This window comes from Giraffa tippelskirchi, chromosome 3 (genome assembly GCF_054371585.1).
Source record: "Giraffa tippelskirchi isolate mGirTip1 chromosome 3, T2T-mGirTip1v1.2.pri, whole genome shotgun sequence".
Classification (NCBI taxonomy): Eukaryota; Metazoa; Chordata; class Mammalia; order Artiodactyla; family Giraffidae; genus Giraffa; species Giraffa tippelskirchi.
The window spans coordinates 176,835,267-176,853,218 of record NC_137277.1 but is presented as its reverse complement, the minus strand read 5'-3'; the positions used below and the strand labels follow the sequence as shown (position 1 = coordinate 176,853,218).

At 48.0% G+C, this 17,952-nt stretch overlaps 1 protein-coding gene and 1 pseudogene across 8 annotated transcripts in view; both read right to left on the bottom strand.

Moving 5' to 3' along the window:
• Positions 1 to 17,952, bottom strand: part of DIS3L2 (DIS3 like 3'-5' exoribonuclease 2) — a 365,476-nt gene that overhangs the window by 64,989 nt on the left and 282,535 nt on the right. Inside the window, exon 14 of one of the 8 annotated variants that reach the window (XM_081585677.1) lies at positions 15,588 to 15,676. The exons of the other annotated variants lie outside the window; for them this stretch is intronic. Within the exon in view, the coding sequence (XP_081441803.1) occupies positions 15,674 to 15,676 (3 nt within the window). The 3' untranslated portion in view covers positions 15,588 to 15,673. Of the gene's footprint in view, positions 1 to 15,587; positions 15,677 to 17,952 lie in introns of those variants that run through there. 8 annotated transcript variants of the gene reach the window in all.
• LOC145542521 (ubiquitin-like FUBI-ribosomal protein eS30 fusion protein pseudogene) lies at positions 6,360 to 6,880 on the bottom strand (annotated as a pseudogene).

Genomic DNA, 17,952 nt, shown 5'->3' with positions numbered 1-17,952 from the left:
CTACCCAAGGTCAGGTGCGGTTACCAGTCCACTTGGCAGAGCCAGAAAGGGAACCCAAACCCACCTAACTGCAGTCTGAGCAGTCCCAGGGGGCCACACCTGCTATTCCTTCATCTGTGAAGAGGGCACTAAGCTGGATGGTGGGGCTCCAACCGTGTACTTCTCTCTTCTAGATTCCAAGAGACAGAGGACAGTAACTGGGGCTCAGAGTGTTAGTCTTGCAGGGCTCGCTGGCAAAGGTCTGCCCAAAGAACAACTGAAATTGAAGGCCAGTTGCCTTAGTGAGAAACTGTGCAGACCGCCCGCCCAGCTTCAGGTGGAGAAGCTGGACCGCAGAAGGGAGATGCCTGGGTTGGCCTGCCAGAGGCTGGAGCCTGCCGGCAGACTGCGGGTGCCAGGTAAGCCCACTCCACTGAAGGCAAGGGAGAGAGAGCCACGTGGGCTGGCTCTGCTTCTCCAGTTCAATGAACTTGCCCTCTGATTGACACGGCTCAGTCACACAGAAAGAAGAGCAAAACTGCAGCCAAGGGCTTCCGGGTTTGCAAAAGGCTAAAAGAAGAAATGCCAGCCAGCTAGTCAAAACACTGAACAGCAGGAATGAAAAAAAAAAAAAAGGCAACAACAAAAACTAAGATTAATACAGGATCTATTAATATCCTACTGAAGAGATGTGTTGGGGACCCAGAGAGCCAGTCTCCAATACATAGACCACAGGCTGTCCCTCATGTCATCTGTGAAGTGAGAGCCTCAGAAAAGAGACAGTCCTGGGTGCCTCTAGCCATGAACTTTACAGTACTTTGGGCAAGTACTTGCTAAACATGCTCCCTGTTCTGCTCAGCACCGGGCCAGGCACCCTGGGAGGCACAGGGGAAAAGGACAGTCCAGGCTGGCAGAGATGACCGAGTCACACTGACTCTAGCGCTGTTGGAGCTTGGAGAAGGGGCTGGTAGCATGGCTGCATGGAAGAGACAAGGCCTTGTGAGTCTGCAGGAGTGGGAGATTACAGGGAATGGGAGGAAACAGGACTTCAGCTCTCTCTGGGCACAGACCACACAGGTCACGTCCATCACTGTGTCCCCAAGAGTCTTCGACAAAGTAGGCACTCAAGAAATAACTGTTGGAAGAATAAGTGATCCAAACTAGAGAAATAAGAGAGAACGTTCACTGTGAACACGTACAAGACTGGTCTGACTACGAAGCAGAGGGTACCCCTGGGAACAGATAAAATCACACTGACGATGGTAACAAGATGGATACACACAGTAAATCCTTCTGTGCTAAACGTGTGCACATTAATGTGTCTGTCCTCTTGGTGGATCTCTTAACAGCCTCAGAGGGTGAGTGCTGTGACCACCCCTACTTTATGGCTGGGGACATGGAGGCTCACAGACACTGGGAGGCCTGCCTCAGGTCATGTGATTGCGGCCCCGGGACTTGAGCCCAGGAGCCGACTCTCAGCTCAGTCCTCTCCCGTGAGATGACAGAGGCTCGGGTCACCTCTGACGGAGGCTGAATCCTGGGCCCTCTTCTTAGTGCAGTATCCTCTCCTAGGCCACTTGCAGCTTTCTGATGTGGACTGCCTTCCGAGAGCAAGCAACTTCTGAGCTGAGACCTGGCCTCTTCCCAGGGGCAAGGCTGGCGTCCCACTCAGGTGAATTCAACCACACACTTTTTGAGAGGACTACAGATTAACAAAAGTAGCAAAAACAGAACAGAGATGCCCCATGCACTCTCTACCCAACTTCCACCAAAGGTGACATCTTCTATGATTCTAACACAATATCAAATCCAGGCAACACACTGGCATGATATACATATCTAGTTCTATGTCACTGAGTCACATGTGTAGATTTGTGTAACTCTCACTGCAACCTGGATATAGAACTCTTCCTTCACCACTGAGATCTTCCTTAGGCCACCTCCCTGTCCCTCACCATCCCCAACTCCTGGCAACCACAACTCTGTTCTCCAGTTCTAGCATTCTTTCATTTTAAGAATGTTGTATAAATGAGATCACATGGTATTTTAAGATAACCTTTCAAAGTTATCCTACAAGTAGGACTTGATCCATTGTTTAGGTTCATGTGCTGGGTGTGTGCTAAGTTGCTTCAGTCATGTCAGAATTTTTGCAACCCCATGGACTATAGCCTGCCAGGCTCCTCGGTCCATGGGATTCTCTAGGCAAGAATACTGGAGTGGGTTGCCATGCCCTCCTCCAAGGGATCTTCCTGACCCAGGGATCGAAACCGAGTCTTTTACATCTCTTGCACCAGCAGGCGGGTTCTTTACCACTAGCACCACCTGGGAAGCCCTTGATCCATTGTTTAGGTTCATAGAAGAATATAAAACAAGAGATGACGATAAAAATTAAGGAGAATAAGGAATGTTTCTATAACGGTTCTGCCGTTTCTAGCTACGTGACTTTTGACAAGTTAACCAAAAATCTCAGTTTCCTCATCTGTAAAAATGGGTATAAGGTTTAAGGATTAAATGAGGTAACATCTGAAAGCACTTGGCAAACGGCAGGTGCTCAATAAATTCTAGCTGTTTGTTATTATTAATAACAAGCCAAGGAAGCCTCTGTGCTTCTTTATAAAAAGTCAGGCTCTTAACGGTCACAGACGATTAAGGAAATGACCAGCCAGCCCTTAAATGACCCCAGGTTATTCTTCTCATTGCTTCCCAAGACTCCAGTGTGGAAGCTACCCGGGGACTCTTAAAAGGCACTTCCAGCAGGCATCTTCATGAGCAGACCCTCCTGGGAACAAGCACCCGCTCCCCAGGCCAGAGTCACTAGGGGGCCTAGAATTCCCAAAGTGGGAAAGATGGCCAAGAGTTCTCTATTTAGCACAGAATGCCTCCCGAGGACAGCCGGGGTTTGTGCAGAGGCCCCCCAGCAGCACAGGGAGCACAGAGAAGAGGACAGTGCCAAAGAGAGGCAGGGGTCAGATGCGTGATTGAATTAGGTGCTGCATGGATACCCCACAAAGCTCAGCATCACTCAAAGGATGGATGTGTGAAGGGTGACAATGGCCCACACTACCCACAAGGTCACCTTTACCATGACTAGCTATGGAAATCTGAAAAAAAAAAAACCTCCCCCAAAATCTCATATGCAAAGACTCCATTATTTAGTCGAGAGAGCACTTGACTTCGAGCCTTTGAGTAGCTGGGAACCCAGCACAAATGGCTGGCCATATCTTAAGCAACATGCCCAGGGTTCATTGAAAACAGACAAAAACGGGTATTCAGGATCCTTCATGATTTACTGAAAGTGGCATTGTCTGGGCCTCCGCAGGGCACCAGCAGGGGTGGGGTTGAGGGCGCTCCTCCTGACGGCGGGGTCACCCCATGTGTCTCCTGTTCCCTTGGACTTTTCAACTTCCCTGGCCCGCATTCACTCACTCACTTCTTCTCCTTTGAAGTTAAAGAATACTGCCTCATCTATCACTGACATGTTGGGTTTCAAAAGGACTGAGAGTGAATTCACTTTTTTTTTTTTTTAAACAGATGAGACGAGCTGGGCTGGGAAGAGAGAGAAGGTAAGGGGTTGGTGGTGGTGATGGTGGCGGTGGGAGGCTGAGTGCCGAGGATGGCTGCCCTCCCCCGGTTCCATGCCTTGGGGAAGCCCTGTCCAGTGCTCTGGCCTGTGGTCAGGGACAGAGTCTTCCGCACTGTGCCACGTGTTGCTCCTCAATGCTATGTGCGTCCACACCGCCTCACTAGCTTTATAGCATGTTTCCTGTCCTGCTCACTGTACTTGGGAAGGCACGTGTATTTCTGATGCTTCCAGGAACATGCATAGTTCCCCTGGGGCGGGGTAGCAGAGGCGTACCAGGCTTCCGAGGCTGGCTGCCGTGTGGGTGTCTTTTAACAGGATGGCCACAGTGCACCTCAAGCTCAGAGGGTCCTCAGTCCTGCTTTTGGTCCCTCGATGGTGGGGGGACTCTCCTGGGTGGTGCCACACCCAGGCCGCTGCCCAGTCAGAGACGGGAAGATCCATCCAGGTGCCCCTCCCTTTCTTGGGTTCTGATTCCACCTCCTCAGGGTCTTCCTCACCTGTGGCTTCCCGTTGGCTGTACGACTGCAGGTTATGGGGTCTCCCTTGGATGACCACTGCAGCCATCTAACTGGCCCCTTCTAATTCATTCTCCAGAGCTTCCAGAGAGATCTTTCTGAAAAGAAAGTCCTGTTCTACTATGCCCATGTGAAAAATACTTCAATGGTACCAAGTTGAATTCAAGAAGGAACTCATATACCAGGGTAGAACAAACAAGGTCCTGCGAGACTGACCCTGGTAACACTTCCAATGGGTTTCCCTTGTGACTCAGCTGGTAAAGAATTCACCTGCAACACGGAAGATCTGGGTTCGATCCCTGCATTGGGAAGATCCCCTGGAGATGGGAAAGGCTACCCACTCCAGTATTCTGGCCTGGAGAATTCCATGAACTATATAGTCCATGGGGTGGCAAAGAATCGGACACGACTGAGTGACTTTCGCTTTCACTTTTCACACTTCCAGTGGGGCTTCCCAGGTGGCGCTAGTGGCGCTAGTAGTAAAGAACCTGCCTGTCAATGCAGGAGATATGAGAGACAGGTTCGATCAATGGGTCTGGAAGATCACAGGTTCGATCAATGGGTCTGGAAGATCCCCTGGAGAAGGGCATGGCAACCCACTCCAGTATTCTTGCCTGGAGAATCCAGTGGACAGAGGAGCCTGGCAGGCTATAGTCCACAGGGTTGCGAAGAGTTGGACACGACTGAAGTGACTTAGCATGCACACACACTTCTAATAGCATCTTCCACTGTCTCTGTGAGTCCTTCCTACAACCCAGCTGAGCCAATGGCCTGCACCTGCCAGAACACTCCACCCCCTGCACTGCTCTGCCTGGAAGACCCTTGGAGAAGCCATGGCCAGCCTACTCTTATGTGTTCTCCTTTACTGGGACAGGAATCTTCTCCTGGTTCCCATCAACCCATCAACTTTACTGGCTGGCACATGCTCTGGACTATTGTTTCTTACCTGCCCTGCAGTGACTGACACAAAACTGACAATCAGTGTTGTTTTCTGAATTCTTTTGCTGCAGTGTATTTTCCCATGGATGAAAGATGGCAGGCCTCTACTCAGCTTGGCTGAGGTCGCTCATCTCACAGATTTCTGTCAAACGTTAGCTGCACATCCTTCCTTCCCAGGCAAGCAGTCCTTGGCCTCTCACTCACATCAGGCTTTCTTCCCACCACATTACACCCCAGCTGTTCTGAGGAAAGCCCAACTTCAATGGCAGTCATAACTAGCGAACTGCCTTGTTGACGATAATTTTTAAAAGCCTCTCTCTTGGTTATGAGATTAAAGCATGATCGGGTGAGTCACTGACATGGGTGTTTGCATGTAATCGAAAAAGTCCTGTGTTTGGCACCATTCACCGTCCGGACTCTGGGCAGCAGTCAGAGGATTTATCCAGAAAGTTTGGAGGTTTTTCTCTTATCACCCTCACTCTCCTTTAAAAGATACAATCTTCACTATTATGCCAAGTCTTAAGCCAGAGAAACCTCCTTATCTGTTTAACAGCCATTCCTGGGCAGTTTCTGAGGCCCACACCTCCTTTTCAGATGGTTCCTGGAGGGCACCATACCTGGGTAGGCTGCCAGGACTGATTCCATCCCAAATCTGCCCAGGTGTGTCTGTCTCTTTAATGGAAATGTTTTCTAAAAGAAACTTCTGGGGCTAGGAAATAAGTGGGGAACCTAAGTGTAAATCTTAAAACTATAAAACTTCAACATAGGAATGAATCTTTGTGACCCGGGGTCAGTCAAAGATTTCCTAGATGTGACACCAAAACACAATCCATTAAAAATTCAGTAAGTTAGACTTTATCAAAATTTAAAACTTTTGCTCTTCAAAAGAGTCTAAAACGATTAAGCGAGAAGGAATAAAGAAACAAGAGAATGAGAAGAAAAGGCAAAGTCAGAGAGAAAAGATCTCACAAATCTGATGGAGGCTTTATAGCCATAATATAAAAAGAACTCTTAAAACTCAGTAATAAGAAACCAAACAATTCAGTTAAGTGGGTAAAAGATACAAAGAGACACATCACCAAAAAAAGACAGAAAATATGCACATGAAAAAGCAGCTCAATGTCTTTAGTCATTAGGGAAATGCAAATCAAAACTACAATGAAATACCACTACACGCCTATTAGCAGGGCTAAAACATACAAACAAACAAAAAACTGAATAACATCAAGTGCTGATAAGCAGGTGAAGAAACTGGAACTATCATACTTTGCTGGTGAGTGGTACAGCCACTCTGGAAAACAGCTTGGCAATTTTTTTTTTTTTGCTTGGGTTAAGTGGCTTTATTAGAGAAAGCCAAGATTACAGAGGACTGAGGAGTTAGCATTAGGGCCCTTCTTCTTGCCAAAAGTGGGCACAACATTGACAAAGCGCCAGTTGTACTGCATACGCCTCTTGGCCCGGCCTGTCGTTGTCTTCTTTTTCTCTTGCTTGGCCACCTTGGGAGTCTGACCTCTCACTTTCCCAGGACGGGCCAGGGAACCATGGACTTTACCTCCAAGCATGTGGCCAGCTACTTCCAGGGTGCTCAGAGCCTCCACCCCACACTGGCCCCCAGAGTAGCCTCATCCTCTAGGGGCGTGCCTGCCAGGAGCAAGACTTGATCTTCAGAGTGATGTCCTCCGATGAGGCTACAGGAGCCTTGATCTGGGTGACCGTCTACTGGCTGGTCACCTCGAGAGTATGAAGCTCCTGGGAGTGGACAAAGAGCTGCATGTTGGCGACCAGATCACAGACCCCGCTGCCACTACTGTGAAGATGGAGTCGAGAAAGGGGAAGGAGAGAGGGCACGCACGTCCTCTCCGCCTGCTGCGTGCCACGTCACTGGCAATTTTTTATAAAGCTAAATATACACTTACCACATGACCCAGCAAGTCTCACTTTCAAGGTATTTACCCAAAGTGAAATGAAAACTTAAGCATCACACAAAAACCTATGGGCAAATGTTTATGGCAGCATTATTCATAATGCCCCCAAACTGGAAACAACCCAAATATCCTTCAATGGATAAGTGGACAAACTGTGGAACATCTATACCATGGAATACTACTCTGCAATAAAAAGTAATGAACACTGATACACAAAAAACACAGAGGTGAACCTCAAGGATGTGATCCTAGGTCAAAGAAGCTCGACTTAAAAGCTACCCACATTCTGATTCCACTTACGTGACATTCTGGAAAAGGTAAAAGTACAGGGAGAGAGAACAGAGGAGTGGTTGCCAGGGGCTGAAGGTAGGGGAGGGGGCTGGCTACAAAGGGGTGTGCAGGAATTTTCTGGGGTGAGGAAACTGTTCTGTGTCTTGGTTGTGGTGTGTGTAGCTTGTTGTTGTTCAGTTGCTAAGTCGTGTCTGACTCTTTGCAACCCCTGAACTGCAGCAAGCCAGGCTTCTCTGTCCTTCACTATCTCCCTGAGCTTGCTCAAACTCATGTCCATCGAGTCGGTGATGCCATCCAACCATCTCATCCTCTGTCACCCCCTTCTCTTGCCTTCAATCTTTCCCAGCATCAGGGTCTTTTCCAATGAGTTAGTTCTTCGCATCAAGTGGCCAATGTATTGGAGCTTCAGCTTCAGCATCAGTCCTTCCAATGAATATTCAGGGTTGATTTCTTTCAGGATGGACTGGTTTGACCTTCCTGCTGTCCAAAAGACCCTCAAGAGCTTCTCCAGCACCACAGTTCAAAAGCATCCTTCTTTATGGTCCAACTCTCACATCGATACATGACTACTGGAAATACCATAGCTTTGACTATACAGATCTTTGTTGGAAAAGTGATGTCTCTGCTTTTTAATACACTATCTAGGTTTGTCACAGCTTTTCTTCCAAGGAGTGTCTTTAATTTCATGGCTGCAGTCACCGTCCGCAGTGATTTTGCTTGCAGAACTATATACTAAAAAGAGTAAATTTTACTGTATATAAATTATTACCTTACTTGGGGAAAAAAAGTAATTCTGGCTAAAAATGTGGCTGTGTGTCTAGTGTTTAAGGGTTTAGGAGAGTAGTGATAGTAGAAGGAAGCCTCTTCCTTTCATAGAAAAACTCAAGAGTGGATTGAACCCACAAGCAGTTAACACGAAGGCAAGCCAAAATGATAATAAAATACCATTTCCAAGCTACCATATTAACAAAGATTAAATAAAACCCACAAACTCTCAATTTGGTGAGAGGCAGGGACAATGTGCTATTGTTTCCTGGTGGGGAAAGATCTAAATTAGTCTAACCTCTCTGGAAAATCATCCTATGGCTTGTGTCAAAAGCTCTAAAAAAAATGTGCATACTGTAGGAGACCTAGAAACAGGTTATTAGTAGGTGATGGATATTTGGGGCTTACTTGTTTTTTGTTTTGTTTTGGCGCTTACTTGCTAATTTAAAATTTTCATAACACAAATGTGTTACTTTTATAATACAATCATAAAAGTTAATAAAAAGATAAAGTATCACAAAAAAATAGCTATTCCTTTTAATCCGGTCATTCTAAGCATATATTCCCAAGGAAATAATCCAAAACAACTGTGATTAACAATGCATAAGAATATTAATTGGAGTGTTCTTTATAATAACACTAACAGTAACAGCATTAGGAAGGGTTATGTAAACGGTGGTATGTCTGTACCAAGGGAACATCTGAGTGATGGGAGGTGGGGGGTGACGTGTGACTTTCCTTCCTTCCTTCCTTGCTCACAGGTCTTGCCGGCTCTCCCTGTGACTCCAGCATCAGAACTGGCTCTTGAGTGCTTCAGGATACCCCCAGTCTTGTCTCCTACTGCAGTGTTCCCTCCACACACCCAACCAAACCGGACCACTCACACCAAGCAGTGGGAGCCCACCCTTCCTCGCCCCTGTACCTCCGCTTCCCGTCCTTTCTCAGCATCCCGGCACACGGCTAACATCCATTTGCTGTTATGTGCCAGGGACCATTCCAAGTGTTTTACGACCACAAGTCATTTAATCTAACAACATCCTCGTGGCATAGCTATTACACATGGGGTGGGGTTGGGGAGGGGTGTCACAACTCCAGGGGACACTTAAATCATTTCTAATTTACTTCCAGCATTTCTAGCATTTTCTTACAGCAAACTGCTAGTTTTTACTTTGTACAGGACAAAACTCTTAAAAACAGAATGACCTTGTTTTAAAGTGGTCCCTTCAAATCATAGCTAAAGTCCTCAGGTAAAGTACCACGGCAGCCACTTCCACACTCAGCCCGAACCAACCTGCCCTGTGCGCCTGCTTGTTCTGTATCCCTGTTCCCTTCATGAAACGTTAAGCTACTCTGACAGCTGGGGCCACATTCTAATCTCTTGGTCCCAGTATCTAGCACAGTACTCTCCATCTGGCAGATATGTTTTAATGTGAGAAATTAAAAACAGAAGTCAAAAGGGATGGTCTAAAGTTATAAAATACTTTCAAAGCTCTTAAGTTCTCTTTGGTTAAAGACATCTGTCGTGTGTCATTTAAAACAGAAGCAGAAGCAGTTACAGAACGCAGCAACCGGGTTACAATGATGCCATTCTTGAAAAATGTGGGAATTTCCTGAGGAATAACAAACAGGATCATATTTTCAAGTTCTAGACTGTAAAACGGGCACCGTGTCCTGGAGCACCGTTGATCACGAGTGCACTGACCGCAGGGACACTTCGAGTGCTAGGAACACCTTGCGGCCTGCCTCTTCGGTACCAATGCCGCAGATTTATGGGCGAGTGAGAAGCGTCAGTGAGCTATCTGCCTTCTACGGCGAGGGAGGGGAAGGGAAGAGACAAGACGACACGGTGACATGAATGAAGACCTAGGGTGCACTGCATCAGGCACCGAGAGGGGAGATGGGGAAGGAGGCCGAGAGACGTGGGTGGAGGAGGAGGCGGCCTCTCTGAAGCGGGCTTCTGGAGGAAGTGGGGTGCGGGGGAGCTGGGGGAAGTGAGTAGAGGCCTGGGCTATGCGAAGGTAGGGGAGGACGAGTGAGTAAGGGAGACAGCTGGGTGGGAAACGGGGAACTGCACTGCTGAGGGCCTCCAAAGCCAGGGGGCGTGTGGATCTGATAGAACTCTCCAGCAGCTCTCAAAGGCTGGTCTGAGATCTACAACACAAGAGGAAGGTTTTCCATGAACCTCAACCAGGTCAATGGAAGAGACTGCCCTGAGCTGTGAAATGAAGTCTTCCTTTGTACTGGTGCTAAACTGCTTCATTTATAAAATCATGGAGGTGGTAGATGGCAGCTGGCTTTTAAAGAAAACGCTCTCGTTTGGCAAAATGAAACCCCCAAATCCTATTTCTCATCTCAGAATATTAACGAAAATCTCACTACCCGTGAAATCTGCTGGAGGAGACAGTAGGTTCTTGAGTGACAGGTGAACGCAGCATTTGGGGGAGCGGGGTCTGGCAGTGGGGTTCAGCACAGATGGCTGACCGAACAGCAGCAGTGGAGCCCCCAGCTCGAAGAACCACGGAAATCGAAATCAGCTGGGCCTGCCCCAAGAAGCGGTCATGGTTGAAATCTAAGGATCAGCTGCAAGGGTTCCCTTTCCCCGGTGCAGGTTTTACTAACGTCAAAGGATTCCATGCCTCTTACGGAGCTGTTTGGCTCACGTTCGAGTGACGTGGGATCTGACATGGGGGCAGAAGGAGGACGTGCAGAGTGTCCTGTGAATAGAAGGGGAGAGTCCAAGAGCTTCCTCATTGTGAGCACAATTACCCAAAAGCCAGGGTCCTGGGCGAGCCAAATCTGTTCCGTCTGTCAAGGCCACTAACCTGCAAGGCTCACGTCTCAGAGAGAATCGGCCACCACCCTGCTTGACCCCCAGAAGTTTCTCATGTATCATCTGGTTGGGGTGAGAGCCCACTATCTCACTTCACTGCCCCCTGGAGATGCTAGGGACTTAGGTTTGAATCATCCAGGCACACTCTCAACCCCAGCTGTGTTGTGAGTTATCTTCTCTTCTCAGAAAGCCCAGCAGCAACTAACACAACCCCTGTCTTGTGGAAATCATTTCCATTAAAAGCAAAACCAGGCTCTGATCAGAATTCACAGAGAAAGCGTTAGGCTGGGGATCCCACTGTGGGGTAAGAATCATTTCCATCTCATCAGGGAGGTGGGGGATGACAGTTGCTATTAGCTCACCTGGGAAGGACGCTTTTCGAGAGGCAGGTGTGGGCGGGAGGGATGTGGGCCTGGCCTACCTTTCCAGGCTGGCAAATCAGGTTGCAGACAAGCCTGAGCATCTCCATTTCCAGACTGGCACACTGGGGGTCTCTGTGCCTTCCCCTGAGAGCCGCTTCTGCCAGGCTCCCTGAGGGCACAGAGGGCTGAGGATACAGAGGTGAACACAGAAGTGCTTAGGAAGCCTTAGAAGCACTGCCAACCCCCTGGGGTGCTAAAGCTTCCTGGCTCCTCACACCTGTCCAGGCAGCTCCTCCATGAGAAAGGCCCCATTACACCCTGTCCTAAACTCTGTATGCCCTGGCAAGTAGTCAAACACCCAAGCCTTCTATTCAAAAGAGGAGGAAGCCTCTCTGATTCATAATGTGCGTTTGATTCTCTTACATAAGCACACCTCTCTTCCAGAGCTAGTCCCTCTCCCAGATCACAACTACCATCGTTTTTTTTTTTTTTTTTTTAGAGACCAGTGTGTATAAGATGCTTAGAGACCTTGGAACACCCTTAAAAACAAGCACTGGGCAGTGGCTAGAGACATAAAGATGAACAGATGCTGTCCTTAGCCTGAGGGAACTCACAGTTTCAGAGAAGGAGACAGGGAAGCGAATGGAAAATGTGAAAACGTGAAAGCAATGTGAAAATGTGATCCAGACAGGTATTGAGTGTAAATAAGATGCTCTGGGAGCCCTAAGCGGGAGGGGCTGGCCAAGGCAAGCTTCTCTGCAGCAGGATTTGGAGTTTCAGTCTTCAGCTGCCTGGAAACTTAAGACAGGTCTATAGGGGTGGAGGTCCTCCATTCTGTAAGAGATGAGCCTGGATAACAGGCAAGCAGAAAGAGCCGGAAGGCAAGTTGAAAAGCTTCCAGAGATCGAGTGGGAGCGACGTTCACTTTCTGAAGTTATAAAAACAACAGTCTTCAGCCTTCTGCTGAGGATACGTCCTGGCTATTCCAACCAAGAGCTGAAGCATCAGCTACTTACTGGTGCTCACTGGAGGGCACCGAGCAGCGAAGGCCATCCCAGTACTTGGTGTCCAGCGCCCTGTCTGCAGAGCACACACCCCTCCTCCCTCTGCTCCGGCTACTCTCTGCCCCCTCTAGTCGCCCCATCAGAGTTTCCTTTTACAGCCTTAACTTCTGAGCTGTTTCAAATGCCTGAACTGGCTCAGGCTGCCTTTCTCTAATCCAAACGTCACCAGTAATAGATGGGAGATTTTGATCCCAGTCTGACTTGTGTGTCCATTTCTCAGTGAGTTCAGAACTCAGATGGGAGAGGAGTGTGATGGAACACATCCCTTGAATCTCAATAGAGTGGGCACTAGTTGGCCCTCAGCTCTTTTTCACCAAGCATGCCCTTCACTCTGATCACCTTGTGATTCTGGACTGCCCTTTCCAAGCAGCCTGCTTTCACTAACTCCATCTACCTAAGAACCATCAGGCTGGGTATTCCTTTAGCCCTGTGTCAACTTACTATGCCCTTGCTTTTATCTTACTGAAGTTTCTCATAAGCACATAGAAAGTGAAAGTCACTCAGTCGTGTCCAACTCTTTGTGACCCCATGGACGATACAGTTCATGGAATTCTCCAGGCCAGAATACTGGAGTGGGTAGCCTTTCCCTTCGCAGAGGGATCTTCCCAACCCAGGGATTGAACCCAGGTCTCCCGCATTGCAGGCAGATTCTTTACCAACTGAGCTATCAGGGAAGCCAACTTACTATGCCCTTGCTTTCATCTTGCTGAAGTTTCTTGTAAGTGCAGAGCTCTTCACAAATTCACTAAGCACCTCTAGAGTAGAAGAAATTTTGTCTTCCACGACCCTCAGGCTCCTTTGTAGGACTAGGAGAGGTAGTTGTAACACAATAGGAGCCCAAGAAACATCTGTCCAGTGAGGGCTGGAAATCATGTCTGAGTCTGTATTTTTAACAACTTCCAGAGTACTACTCCCTGCATTCCTTCTAATTTTTTAAAATTATGAATAAATGACTTTGTGACATGCCTAAAGGGAGGGTGAGCACATGAAAGTTTAGGGTTATAATAACAAGCTGCTCGGCAGATCTACTCCAACACTTAATGATATGCGTTAGTTTTTATGCGTATGCTAACAAGCCACAAACAGTGATCAGCTCACACAAGTGAGTGTAATTAGTGTTGTTTATATACAACCAGGTCAAGTTTTCAAGTCTTGTCCATGCCTTGGGATGCATAAATGTGGACTGTTTTCCCTGATTCCACATGAAATTAAAGTGTGATCGCTAAGTCACTCTCTCCCTCAAAGGAAGGACTTCAACACCCTCTGACTGGGAAGTCCTGTGCCCCACACTCCCCAAGGGCTGGAGCCCGAGGCTGTTCCCTCTCCAACCTCTCTCCAGAGCCTCTCAAGAGAGCACCGACCCTGGGCTGTGGATTTACTTATAAATGAGATGCACACATGGAAATGAAAATCCTACTTATATGATTATCATGAAGCTGGTAAATGGAAAAAAGAGAGGGAAATCTGACAGGGTGATACTCTTTAAGCCTCCCTGGTTCTAGAACTATATCATGGCCTGTCCACATTCAACCAGAACCCCGAACTTCTAGTAGAAGCCTCCTGTGCTGTTTATCACTACCCGAAAGAGAAGGGTAGCGATTCTTATGGTGGGAGAGATGACATGGCTCCCAAATGGCTACCTCTATGTGAGCCCGACCAACCGACCTCCAGATCTCTATGCCCACATGCTCATTCCACATCTTGACTTGTTCTGTCTCCAGGTGGCCCCTCAAACTCAACCCTCCTCTCTTAAGGTACTTAGGTACTTCTGAGCTCTCCTAATCTAAGGTACTTCCTTGTCAGTCATAGTACTGCATCAATGCATGTGCCTGAAGCTGAAGCCTGAGTCCCTGATTCAACTCCCCTCCCCTGGGCTTCCCTGGTGGCTCACTAGTAAAGAATCTGCCTGTCAGTGTAGGAGACACAGGTTCAATCCCTGGTCTGGGAAGATTCCACCTGCCTCAGAGCAATTAAGCCTGTGCACCACAACTACTGAGCCTGTGCTCTGGAGCCTGGGAACCACACAACTAATGACAAGCCCTAGAGCCCGCGCTCTGATTTAAAGAAGCCCCGGCTCTCGCCGCAACTAGAGAAAAGCCTGAATAGCAAAGAAGATGCAGCAGAGCCAAAAAACAAAACAAAACACCTCTCCTCCCTCAGCACCCACGCCCCTCCCTTCCACATCTAATTAGGACAGTCAATTTGTCAAGGCTTGCCAATCTTCCTTCCTCTCTCGATCTGTAATTTTTTATCTCCCCACATTCTCTATCTCAGGTTTAGCCCTCATCATTTCTCTCCTGAAATATAAGCTTCCTTTTTTTTTTATTTCTTCTCTTTCAGTCTATTCTTCATGAGGCAGCCAGTAAGCTCTTCTAAAACACAGTTCTGTTCATGTCCCTTCTGTGTCTGAAATGGTCCCACGGCTCCCAAGCCCGCTCCTGCAGAATTCGAGCCTGGCCCCTGCCCTCTCCCCTAGCTGCCCTCTCTCATCACACTCCATGACCTGGGACAATCGGACGCTGTCCAAAGGTGCCATCTCCCACCTCTTCCACACCTGCAATAGCAGTTTGCCTGAAATGCACCCCCCTTGCATTCAGAGCCTGGCTAGTCCCTCAAGCTTTTTAAAGCCTTGCTGTGCATACCATCCGTGCTGGGACATCGTCCCTGATCCCGAGACGGGGCCCGCCCTCTCCCGTGCAGTCTCATGCACCCTGGGACAGCTCTGCACTGTGCATTTTCTGTGCGGTCTGCTGGTTCCTGCACTGCACAGTAAACTTGAGAACGGGGACTGTTCGTTTCCAGCACCTACCACATACCTGCTTTCTGTACTTAGTAAACATTTTCTGAAGACAGGCTGAACAGAGGACCCTATGACTAAGAAAATACAAACCAAGTCTCCAAACACATCCAGCCACCTGATCAACAGCTTTCTCTAGTGTGTAAGTGAGGACATAAGGAACAAGACAAGGCGAGCCAGGCAGGATGGTTATGTCCACCCTCCTTGCTGTTGCTCAGCTGCTACGTCGTGTCTGACTCTTCACGAACCCATGGGCTGCGGCACACCAGTTTCCCCTATCCTCCACTATCTCGCACAGTTGGCTTTTATTCATTTTCACTGGGTCAGTGATGCTTCTAACCACCTCATTCTCTGCTGCCTCCTTCTCCTTCTGTCTTCAATCTTTCCCAGCATCAGGGTATTTTCCAATAAGTGGGCTCTTTGCATCAGGTGGCCAAAGTATCGAAGCTTCCGCATCAGTTCTTCCAGTGAATACTCAGGACTGATTTCCTTTAGGACTGACTGGTTTGATCTCCTTGCTGTCCAAGGGACTCTCAAGCGTCTTCTTCAGCACCACAGTTCGAAAGCATCAATTCTTTGGCGCTCAGCCTTCTCTATGGTCCAACTCTTACACCAGTACATGACTACTGGAAAAACCATAGCTTTGATTAGACAGACCTTTGTTGGCAATGTGATGTCTCTGCTTTTTAATATGCTGTCTAGGATTGTCATAGATTTCCTTCCAAGGAGCAGGCGTCTTTGAATTTTCCATCCTCCTTATCTGGCACCAATTATCATACTGTACAAAAATTAAACAGCAGAGAGCTGGAATGCTCATTTCTTAACAACCATATTACAGAGAAGGAACAGAAACATGCTTAATGATAGTTTTAAATGCATAATACAACAAAATACACTGCTGCATAAAGCAGCAAAGGTGGGGTTGGGAAAGAAACGCCATTGAGCTTCCTCAGAGTCGAGCTTCGCTCTGACAGTCACCACTTTGGCACACCCTACCAGACGGTGGAGCCAGCGTCTCTGCACGTGCGCTCAGGAAGGCAGGGTGGGTGGGATGAGATCTGACTGTGAAGAGGCTGCCAAGCTTGCAGAGGTGGGAAATTAAGAACCACTGCTCTTTGTGCTTCAGGCTAATGAAAGCTACCCGACTGAAAACAGGGTAAGGGAACTGGGGCTAAACAGATTCATTCCTTTAGGCCTCCAACTGGACCTGCCAAGCATGGTACTAATCAAAGGAATAATTTGCTTAATTGCATGAGACCATCCCGAGAGGTAACTTAGCACAAGCGCTCTCTAGGACCCAGCCAGTTTCCCAGTGCAGTGGTGACATGCTGCTGAAAACTGACTGAGGAGAGAGCTGGATCTCATTTAGGCAGCAGGGCTCAGCATATTATGGGTTTGGGTAAACTCCGGGAGTTGGTGATGGACAGGGAGGCCTGGCGTGCTGCAATTCATGGGGTCACAAAGAGTTGGACACGACTGAGCGATTGAACTGAACTGAACAGCCTATTATGGACTAAAGGTCAACTCTGGCCTACCACCTACCTTCTGCATGGCTCATGAGCTAGGAATGGTTTTTACATTTTTAAATGATTCAGAAATAATCGAAGGAAGAATACTATTTTTTGACATGAAAATTATATGAAATCCAAACTTCTTAGTGTCCTTATAGCTGTATTGGAACACAGCTGTGCTCATCTGTTTGTTTGTCTCTGGCTGTTTTCACACCATGGCAGCAGGGCTGTAAAGTAGCTGAGACAGAGACCAGATGGCCCACAAAACCTAAATCAGGACTGATGCTGAAGCTCCAGTACTTTGGCCACCTGATGCTGCGAAAGATCCTGATGCTGGGAAAGATTGAGAGCAGGAGGAAAAGGGGGTGACAGAGGATGAGATGATTAGATAGCATCACTGACTTGATGGATATGAACTTGAGGAAACTTCAGGAGAGAGTGGAGACAGAGAAGCCTGGTGTGCTGCCAGTCCGTGGGGCTGCCGAGTCGGACATGACTGAGTGACTGAATGACTACAATAGTTTCTATCTGGTTGCCTTGCTGTATCTGTGTGCACTGTTTGCTGAACCCAAAGTAGGCAAGGCATGAGCTAAGAGGTTGGAAGAAGACTTAAGGAGCCGTAGGAATTGCAGACACGTTTCTTTTCTCCTGGCTGATGCAGCAGCCAGAACATAACCTAACATAACCACAAGGGCTTTCCAGGTGGAGTTTATATATGCTTACAGAACAAAAGTAGCCCGTGGCCAAGCGAGTACCTCATGACATACACGTGCAGTGCTATAAGCCATCTCAGCTGTTACATAACCATTATTTACAAAATGTGGGGCAAGAGTAAGAGCCCATGAGGCAAGAGAGTCTGACCATGCCATCTTGGCTAACTTGCTCTTTCCCTACACTGGTTCCCTACAGGAAGCCTGCAGAGCCTGTCTTAAAGGCTGGGCAGGGTCAAGGTCATCCATGATACCTTCTATGGCAGCCTGGGTCCCAAGGCATTTAAAAACTGTCCCCACCAAGTTGATATTTACAATCAAGTCCACTCAAAGAAACTGCTTGAAGTTTGGGCTTCAAAACTGTGCTATGTGGGGTCCATATAAGATGCAGCTGAGAATTTAGTAAAGGTTCCATTAGTTTGGAGGACTTTGCCTCCAAAGTTAAGAAGACGGAAACATCAAATTTTCTTCACTACAACTTTCTCTAAACCCAGAAAGTCAGCGGATCAGCAGGAGCTGTTCACATGCCCTGCCCGCCTGCTGGACTCCAGACGCGGTGCCGTTTCCCTCCCACAGTCATGCTTGCTTCTCCAGAAGCCCTCACACAGTGTGGCCTCTAAGCACTCTCACCTGAGGAAGGGCAGGCTGGAGGGAAAGCACCAGAAAGCTGTAGTTTCCCGA